The sequence below is a fragment of the Micropterus salmoides genome, unplaced genomic scaffold (genome assembly GCF_014851395.1).
Source record: "Micropterus salmoides isolate LMB-PRFRI ecotype aquatic unplaced genomic scaffold, ASM1485139v1 Ms_hic_scaffold_11, whole genome shotgun sequence".
Taxonomy (NCBI): Eukaryota; Metazoa; Chordata; class Actinopteri; order Centrarchiformes; family Centrarchidae; genus Micropterus; species Micropterus salmoides.
The window spans coordinates 16,781,189-16,791,815 of NW_024040152.1; the positions used below are offsets into that span (position 1 = coordinate 16,781,189).

Here is a 10,627-nt window from a genome sequence, read left to right on the forward strand (position 1 = left end):
AATAGTGTAGACAAAGTATAAGAAATTATTAGTTACAGTGCTGGAATTTCAATACTGTACAGTTTTGAGGTACTTCTGCTTGATCTTACATTATACTTCTTTACTGTATTTCAGAGAAAAATGTTATACTTTTTGTTGTTACTTTGCATTTTAAGATTTTGCATTTAAAACTTATGTATACCATCCAATGTGATGTAGTCTTACTGTTATAGATTCAGTGATCCAATGCTATAAAAAGTAGTAGTAGTAGATTAGCAATAATAATCACTTCATATAATTTCTAAGAAAATAATTTTGGTACTTTTCTGTAAGATTCTGCTTGTGTAGTTCTGTTTATGTAATCTGTATTTTTATTATTTTGGTATTCCTGCTATTATGTAAGTAATAATTAAGTAAATGATCTGAATCAGTCAGGTTATGGTTACCCAAGGAGGATTAAATCAAGAGAAACTGGACTTGACTGAAGATGCTTCACACTGCTATCACCCCTCAAATGTCTGGATACTTCTTCCACCACTGATAAGTTGGTGCAGGTGATAGAAATTATGCATACCATTGCTGCCCTGTGAAAACCATGCATCTCCAAAATGTGTTGAGCAATGAAAAACAGCCCTGTTTTCAACTATGTGATGCAATGCAGTTTTCAGACCCTAATGGGTTTTTAAATGGTTTATTTAGCTTAAGAAGTAGGATCATTTTCTCAGCCCATTAAGGAACACATATTCCTTCAGTTTATCTAAAAAATAAAAAATAAAAAAAACTGATACACATGGTAGACAGCAATGATATGTAAGACCAGGAAAACTCAAATGAGCATTAAAGACAAGATGAGATAAGCTTTACCATTTACAAAATGTAACATTCCCAAAAACAGACTGACAAGCACTGCAAGATTCATGTCCAGCACCCCAGGCCTCTTGTTTGTTATGACCTACTTTTTGATTTAATTAAGAGAGGAGGTGATAGGGGTGATAGTTAGCACTGTCTGTTGTTGTGTAACATTGCCGCTTGTGACACGCTGGGTAGTAGAATGGCCAAAATCAGGGATGGGTCCTCAACTGTAAAATACTGGGTTCAGGCTCACACAAAACAGATTATCAGCCCTGCTGAAGTATCTTCCAGCACCAAAGTCTAACCTGCACTTTGACCCATTGAGGAGTTGTCATACGATCAATAAAGCACTCCAAAATTGACTTTGTGAGCTGACAGGAAGAGGCGCGAATTACTTTTAACTTACTCTGACATTACATGTTGCTGCACTCCATTCACAAACCAGGCAGGCTATTCTGTGGGGGAGCTACATTGCTAGTATGGCACTGTGGCCACTGTTCTTCATAGCTCTTTTTATATTGCAGCCTGTCTCTCCTCCCTCTTTCCCTTCCTCTCTCCTCCCTCTCCTCATTCCCCATAGAGATGGCCCTACCTCACTCTAAACTAATCACCATGGCAACCTGGTAATCCCTGAACAGAAAAATCCTGACTCGCGCTCCTTCTATCTCTCTCTCTCTCTCTCTCACTCACACACACACATACAAACACACACACGCATAACAGGACTGCATGCACATAAATGAACACATGGGTGCACACATGGGCACACTTGTAATCACACTCACCCATGTGAGTGCGCACACACACACACACACACACACACACACACACACTCTAAAAGATACTCATGCAAACTAATACACTGGTGTTTACTGGTAAGACATATCTTACCACAAACACACATGCTTCATTGTGAGGATAAAGCTCCTCTGTATTTTGTGAGAAGCTTCATGCGTGCGTCTTGGTGAGGATTTAAATACACCACGTTTTGGGTTGTGTGAATAAATGATATTTGTGTGTGCACTATTTCTGTGTGCTTATGCATGTGCTCATGTTTGTCTGTATTTGTTGGCTACAAATAGGTGAGTACGTGTGCATGCATGAGATTGCATGTGTATAACTGTAATTGATTTCACACTCAGGTCAATGGTTTTACAGCTAAAAGAGAAAAGCACACAGATTTACTCTGGTTAGTGTCTCATCTCTTTTTCACCGCCTTTTTCCTTGAACCCTGCTTTGACTTTTGCTTCCCGCATGTCTATTAATAACAGTTTATATGAATTTTATTTTATTTTATGAATAAAAGTCTTACAACAATAACATACAGCCCACTTCGGTGCGCAATTGTCAAAAATCTGACAATATACAACAATCCCTTCATACATACACTATTTATGCATAGGTACATTTTAGGGTGAAGCAGATCAGTTAATTCACAAAAGTAAGATAGTCTTTTAATCACAACAACCTTGTGTTACATTACAGTGAAGGCACAAGAATGGACGATGATATTCACATATTTATTTTGCACTGTTACACTCAAACAATTTTGCTGACTAGGTACTGTAATGTTAAAAGACCCTTCCCACTACACTAGTTCTAATTATCTAATCAATAAAGCTCTTTCTCTTGACAGAGAGAGTGATGGCAAATGATTTTCAGGTTAGATCGATAGGCTGACTGACATGTCAGATGGATGAATGAATACACTCTAATCAGGTGTATTCATCTCACAGATAAAGCGTAATTGGATGGCGTGGTGCTAATTGATGATGCTAGCACCTCTGTTTAAGGGCATCCCATGAGGAGATTTTGTGTGTGTGTGTGTGTGTGTGTGTAGATTTTAGTTTGGGAAGAATTACCACTATACCAGTGTGATCAAAGTTTATTGTAATGTATGACTTTGACCACTAGTCAGTGCCTGGAAGGGATATAAGGGATACATTAATGAAGTGCACAGGACAATCCAAAGCAGCATATCTTTGAGTATGTGTGGATGTATTAACAAGTTAATGTGTGTGCATTTGTGCATACATGCGTATTACAAGTCTCATTTATGTATTTATGTCCCAGTGTGTTTGCTTGTCCTTTACGCATGTTCAGTGTTGCCTGGGCACAGGATGCTGCAGAGTCATGTGCTCTGCTCCAGTGAAAGGCAGCCTGTGTGTGCAGTAGTGGTGGACCAGCTCAGGGATACTGGAGAAGACGCAGCTGCTCTGATCCAGGGTGAAGCCCAAGCCCTTAACGCTCTTAGTCTGGGCCACAATGATGTGCACACAACTCTGACTGGTCCTAATGGAACAAGACAGAGTGAAAAACACACAAAAGGAAAAGATATATTTTCAGAAGAGACAGGCAGTCACAAGACACACAGCAACAGTTGAGAGGTATAAGCTGCTGAAGAATGGAAACATAATATAGATGCTGTGACTAAAACCTTTGCACTCTTATTTCCCCGAATGAGGCTGTGCATATCCCAAGTTCAGTGGATGTGTAAATGAGGTTAATGATGTGGACTCTCAAATGAATGAGCAGTGTATAACAAATGTGCACTCAGGCACATGCACACACGCGCACACATGCTTATAATTGCACACAATTGTACCACAGGATTTTAGCCATTATCCTAGAAAACCTGTTCCTGGCACGCTTATGAGTAGTATCTACTCTACAAATGACACATATTCTCATGCATTAACACCTTAGAGTTTGCCAACACAATGCCAGTTACTGTAGCTCCTTAGTAACTCCTAAAAAAAAAAAGCAAAACACAGGCTCAATCACTGTTAAAGGAAAAGTTAAAGCTAAATATATTTTGTCTATAAAATAAACATAACGTGCCATGCCATGCCCATATTCAAACAGGACTGTTTGATGTCAAATTAAAGAATGACATGTAGCATTATTAAAGAAAATATTAAAATCAGAAAAGCATATTTGATTTTAAAGCAAAATGTTTCCCACTTTCACCATTGTAACTCTAAGCCCAAGAAAAACTGAGATTGTGATGCAGCAAAACAAATGTAGATAAAAATAGAGCTATAAATAAATATGTCCTACATGTTGCATTATATGGCCTGCATGTACCGTGTTCAACAAACACACTCAAATGAAATTCATGTACACACGTCCGTGCACTCACTTCAAAGCGATGGAGTACTTGCTGGTTCCTGATTCACTGTCTCTCACCAGGAAGCTGGCTTCCCTGCAGCGCTGCAGCTGAGCCTCAGCCTGCTGCCGACTCACACTGCCATGGTACCAGCTTGATGAGGCGAGAGAGTGGGGTGGGGGATGCAGAGAGAGAGACAGCAGTTCACTGACATATAGCATGGTGACATATGGAGATAAGTCATATGTCAAGTTACTGATAGGTGATGATGGTGAGAGGGGAAAAAATAGAGAGAGAGACTGATGGGAGGAACGAAACGCACAGACACCAACAAAGATTTACAGTCGTCATAAATCAAACAGAGAGATATATTGTAGACTGAATGAGTTAATAATGTCAAAGTGAACTTGGGAGGCCAAAGAGATAAATAAAATAGACAAACATAACGTATGTAGCTGTGCAGGGTGTCAAGGGAGGCCTGTTTGGACACAAGGTGGTTCTGACAGTGGCTGCAGGTTAAAGCCATATATAAACTGTATGTGGCCTTGATGCTTGGAGGCAAAACATACTGACATTCAGTCACAACATGAGAGGAAAAAATGCTAATGTGCTCTGATCATGTTCCCCACATGTTCCATCTGAAACGAGTGGCCATGCTCAATGACATGAGTCAAGCAGGTTCACAGTTAAAACGAGTCTCTCCTGTCAATTCAAGCATGACTTCAAAGGTGCAGCTCCCTCCCAGCAGTTATGTTCAGCAACTTATCAAGGGCAGCTGCTGGCTCACGCTTTTAGTGATAAATAGCAAATTTTACTTAAAAATGTTTAAAGTGCCAAGTGTAAAATATATGGGAGATTTTGGCCAAGAAGACTGGCAGTCTCTGAGCTGTATTTGACATTGTGATTCACCAGATCAGATCTTGCAGGAAATCTGCTTGATTGCTCCACAACTTTTGCTAAATTGATTTTCAACCAAAACTGAGGAGGGCGCTGTTCTTCCACAGTTTCTAACAGGAACAGATGGAAAGGTAAAAGCCTAAGTATATATATATATATATATATATATATATATATATATATATACTTATTCTTTACTGTCATAACAAATACAAGCAGAGCAACACAGAAAGTAGACAGGGGGACAAGAAGTACATTACTGTGCAGAATTTATGAGAAATGTTTCAACACCATCAAAAGAAAGATTTACAAACACAGAGACTCTGGAGTCTGTCCTGTGGGTTTTAGAGTTTCTAATTCATCTGACCTGCATGTCTTTGGACTGTGTGAGCAAACCAGAGCACAGGAGGAAACCTACATAAATGCATCTTTGATTTGAACCCAGACTTTTTTGATGTATAGAGAGCCAGAATGCCACTCCTTAAATGTATAAATATTAATATAAAAAAATTATTTGGTATTTATACTGAGGTATGTGAAAATTTAATTATAATTTTTTCCTACATTCTTTTTTTGGAGGGTGGGGGTTTCCTTTTTGTCCTTTTTAGCACATTATATTCTAGCCAATGGGGTCTATTGAATGTTAGACAGTGATGATGACCTTAATGGGTTGAAATATTGCCAGTTTCAGTCCAATAAAGTTTTGGAGCAATAATCCAGTGTGTAGATGCTTTCATATTTTTCCATTACTTAAATGTATATACAACATGTGCAACATCTCCCTCCTTACCTCTGCTTCTCCAGGGGCAGGCTGGGGTCCGCTTTGGCTGCCTCCCCATCCAGTGGGGCACTGAGGGAGGTAGGAGACGGAGGGGAAAGCTTGTTAGGACTAGAAGAGGGTGAGAGGGATGAGAGTTTGAGGGTGGGGAAAGAGGGAGATGGGGGTGTGAGAGGGGAGAGTTTGAGAATAGGAGAGGAGGGAAAGGAAGGAGAAGAGGGGGAGGATGGAGAAGATGGTACAAGTGTTTTATTGTTCCAGTTCTTCTGCCGCAGGGTGTGTTGCTGCTGCTGCTGCTGCTGCTGCTGGCGGACAGAGGTTGAACCGCTCTCTTTAGTGGGAGAACAATCCACTGCCTCGAACTGAGCTGAAGGAAGCAGGAGAGACAATATCAACCTTTCATAATAAAATTCTATCAAAGCATGCCAGAGCTACCAAAGTAAACACATCTCTGGAAATTGATTCCGCAGGATTGTTTTGTTTCCTCTCTAAAACAAACACAAAAATGTTGTGGCATTACTGTACAAATAAAACTCATGGCATCCTTCCTCCACACCCCAAACCCCCGCCCTTCCCATCATCCCACTCTCCCTTTCTCCTCTACCTGACAGCGCTCTAACAATGTCCTCCTTTCTCCACTCCCAGGGCAGTTCGTACTCTCCAGCAGGACGGACGTCAGACTCTGGCCGTGTGACAGGGATCCACACCCCCCCACTGTCGCCTTCCAGCCCGCCCTCATATGGTGTGTCGTAGATATTTGGGGGCTTGGGCTTTCCCTCTTCTCCCTTCCCCTCTCTCTGGCCTCGGTCCAGCAGAACACACACTTTCAGCAGGTCTTTGGAGCCCCGTCTACGAACCTCTACAGCAGAATTGTCATGTGATTAGTTAACAGTATTGAGATGAAGGGTTTTCACTTTCACAATAGACAAAGCGTTGTATCTCCTAAAGGACTCACAACACTGTCATCTGCTTTTGTTAAAATGTTAGGTGTTTTTTTGTTTTAGAAAAGTGTAATGTTTTGAGCCCAAAGTGGCTCCTCTGCTTTTTGATTTGTGTTTTTTTTAATAACTGTGCATCTAAAAAGAGCTGGTTTGGCCTCAAAACGTCACAAAGAAGAGGTTTTAAATGAAGCAGAATGAGTCCTTTGGGAGATAGAATTCATTGTTACAGCTTTTTGGACTCACACTTGGACAAAAGTGTGCGTGTGTGCATGTGTGTGTGTGTGTGTTTTCACACATATAATAGAAAAAGCAGTTACCAGCATGATGTCGTGTCATTGTTTTAAGTAGATGAGCTGCTTTGTAGGCAACAGAGTCTCCCCTTCGGTTTGAGTTACCACACATTAAACATATCTCAAACAAATTCATATCTGTAATATGGCAAAATAATGGTATGTCACTTCATATTAACTCATTCTGTAAAATAATCATGTAGTGAACTTCATTGAATCAATAATACAATCGTGAGCCCTTCTACTCTAGGTTAACATCAATACATTTTTCACCTAAAAAAGCCTGTAGTCAGGTGTGCACTTTTTGAAAGTCCCAGTCTTCATTTGCATAATACATTATCCATACATACACTCATATTTCTTTTACTTTATGCTGGTAAGTTTGTCCTTCAACTCAAATTTCAGTAGCAGTTTATTTGTTTGTTTTTTTAGATTTCAGTAATACAGAAACTGAATGCATGATATCATCACTAGTTTGAAGCAGAGGTTGTAGACTAATACTTGTGTTCACTGGGCCAACTCGATTAAGAAAAATCTCTCTCTCTATAAATTGCATTTGTTGCATTTTTGCGGGGGGATTTCACTTGTTGTGTTTCTTCACTGTCTGACAGGTAGCCTGTGTGTCTGCACCATTGTGTGACCAAACAATGGAGCTACAAGAAGAAAAGGTCAACACAGCAGCTGATTGGCTGGCTGACCAGGCCACTTCCTGGCTGCTGGGAAGTGAATGGGCGAGACCAAGGGGGGACCTGCAGGTTTTGGGAAGGGGTGAGGGGGTCTTTCAATTCTCTTCACACGTAAGGGACCATAAAGTATTTTGTGTATGTATGTGTCTATGTGTGTGTGTGTGAGGGGGGGGGGGGGGCACTGTGGCCAACTTCCTATCAAGAGAATGGGGCAAAGGAAACAGAAGCAGGAGACAGGAAGTTGGAAGAGGAAGCTGCACCCATTGTCCCTGCACAACACTGTTCCTATGGCAACCGCCAGCGAAGTCAGCAGAGAGACTAAGGGTCTAGTTTGGCTCTAAATCCCTTTAAAATTGCCCTTTAGCAGGAATGTGACATCGTGTGAGTGCAGAGAAACTAGTTTGTGGGAAAAGTGATCCCTTGCTTGCATATAAGTCACTAGCTTATCAAAGAGAAACTCACTTATTGAACTCACTTATTTCAAACACATTACTGTATGATGATACAAATGAGACCTGTCATTATCAAAAAAGCCCTGACAATGCGAATGTGCCCTTTGAACAGAGCTGGCATGTATTGTTTTTCCTGTCTATATTTCAAATTCAGTGATTCTGCCCATATTCAGTTAGATTTTTGATGATGTATAGTACTCAACTGCATGAATTGACAGTTATGGCAAACTCATTAGAAAGTGCAATCTCCGACAAAACAGTCCAAAACTCAGAGAGCAGCACTGAGTCGAAGAAGGATTGGTTTGAATATTTCGCAGTAAATACATTAGTAAAGCATTATACGCCCATAATGTAACTGTAGTTGCTGTGATAAGACGAAAGCCCTGAGCTCACCTGTGATAATGACCTGGGCATCATAGGGCTCCATGTACCCATCATTCACTCCTGCTCTCTCAGCCTCTCTCTGCTCCTTGGTTTTCTCTGCATCAAAAGGATCTGCGTAGTCCTCCAGGATAATCAGCTGTGGGAAGGAAAAGGCCCGTCAGAAAAGCACAATGCTGGGCTGCTATAGGACCTACTCAGATGTTACATTTACCTGGAGACAACAGAGCAGGAAGGCGGGGATGGATCTGATACAGGGTGTGTGTGTGTGTGTGTGTGTGTTATCCATGACATGAGTGACAAGTAATGGAACGACAGGCAGAAATACTTGTGCAAATAGGTCAGCACATTGTATTTGCCTGTTTGATCTAAAACAATGTCGTGAAACTGCATTGTATTCTTTTGAAAGCAAAGGAAACCAAATACAGGGGTATGAACTGAGGTGGGGAGTGAAAACCCAAAGGAATGCAGTGACCTCAAGCCCACGATGATTTTTTTTGCACTGTACAGTATATTGAATTTGAATCTGAATCTGCTATGACCGCTTGTGTCTGGTTTTGTTTGCTTCTAAATAAATAGCAGATGAAATAAGCTGATCAAAAGATCGTGCATGGCGTTTACATTAGCTGCTGTTCCATCTCTAGAAGTTACTCACCGTTGTTTTAATGTCAGACCTTCCCTTTTCGTTCTCGGGCTGCTTCTGTTCACTTATCCCGTTGAGTTTGGGGGCCTTGTCTTGTTTGTCCACTTTGATCATCCTGCTGATGTACGCCTGCGCCAAACTAGAGGTCCTGACCTGGCGGTTCTCATCTGATGTTCCAGTCTCGACCTTGGAGATCTTGCGACCTTTTCCAGTTGTGAGACTATCCCAGACAGTCCCACCAGAACCAGCGTTGTTACGACCCAGTTCTGTTGCCGAATTTTTCCTATTTCTCCCTGCCAGTAAAGCCCCCACTCCCCCATCTTTACGCTGATTTCCTTTCAGACTGTCACGAGAAAACGAGGGTTTGGGTCGAGTTTGTGGACCAGATTCAGATGCCGAACGGACCCTTTCATTTCCGTTCTTTAGGTTGATGGGAAAATCTCTGAACCATTTTGCCATGGCTGTCAATGTAGTAACACTTTTCACCGATTTATATCAAACAAATATGATATCTTTTCTCGCATTAGCGGTCCCACTAGAACTGAATTTGATCCGCCAACTGCTCCAACTTTACGCACAGATATTTTACGCACGCCTCGGTTAAAGTTACTGTGACCTGAAATTATTACAATCGCCTAGTCATCAAATTTAGAGAGCCCACTTCATTGTGTTAAACTGATTTCTAGCGTCTGGAACCCCTCACAACTTCTGGTGCGTCTTGGAAGTCATTGGCCAGTGACTCTTTGCTGCTGTCACCCTGCACTTGCAGTAACAACTATCCCTGGAGTTTGAAAAGTAGCTTCTGGAGAGCGTAAACTCGAAAGAACTCGAAGTTTTTCTTTGAACCCAGTAAAGATCCCATTCCCGGAGCGTGAGATGGTGCGTCCAGTCTGTAGACCAGATGAAGTGATGAGATGGAGAGGAAAGTTGTGTAGGCAGACTGTGGGATGTCGCTGGATTTGGGGGAGGGGCTGTACTGGAGGGGGTAGGAGTTTTACTGTAATCATTTCAATCATTTCATTACACCGCTGAAGCTTCTGAAAACCTTCGACCATTATCAGTTGCTGGTGTAATGCCAATAGGAGCCTGGCAATAAGATATTAAGTGAATCATACTAAAATATTGAAACAAGCTAAGTGCCATCTGAAAACAACCCACACCCACTTACCTGAATAAAATATCTCTAAAGTAACAGTACTTCTACTGGAGTAGAACACTGCATGTACATTCAGCTGCTGCTAATTTCTGTAGTCGGTTACTGTTGTTGGAGGTCGTGTACTTGCAGCGAAGCGTGGTCAAGGGTCCTGGATGATGCTGCCCAGCTGGTAGATAGTTGCGCCATCTTATGGTAAATTGGAAAAACAAACATATGGGAGCACCAGTCTGTATTCATCTTGGTCCGTCACTGATCCTGACAAATTTTTGTTTATCTGTGTCACACCTGTCGTTTTTTTTTGTTTGTTTGTTTGTTTATTTTATCTAGGCTATCTCTTAAAATGCGGGCATCCGTTTTTCAGGGTAAATGTCATAAAGCGGTGCGGCACAATGAATGACTGACGTAGAGACCAATAGCAAACGCAGCTCACATCTATAGTCCCGCCTATGTTAGCTCACTGGTC

At 41.4% G+C, this 10,627-nt stretch overlaps 1 protein-coding gene across 1 annotated transcript; it reads right to left on the reverse strand.

Annotated features, from left to right (window-relative positions):
• Positions 1 to 2,263: 2,263 nt before the first annotated feature.
• she (Src homology 2 domain containing E) lies at positions 2,264 to 9,931 on the reverse strand. The gene is made up of 6 exons (XM_038711422.1): positions 9,021 to 9,931; positions 8,378 to 8,504; positions 6,220 to 6,474; positions 5,628 to 5,982; positions 3,974 to 4,093; positions 2,264 to 3,123 (listed from the first exon to the last, which is right to left on the reverse strand). The coding sequence occupies exons 1-6, from the start codon at positions 9,465 to 9,467 to the stop codon at positions 2,931 to 2,933; spliced, it is 1,497 nt and encodes a 498-aa protein (XP_038567350.1). The 5' UTR covers positions 9,468 to 9,931; the 3' UTR covers positions 2,264 to 2,930.
• Positions 9,932 to 10,627: the final 696 nt, after the last annotated feature.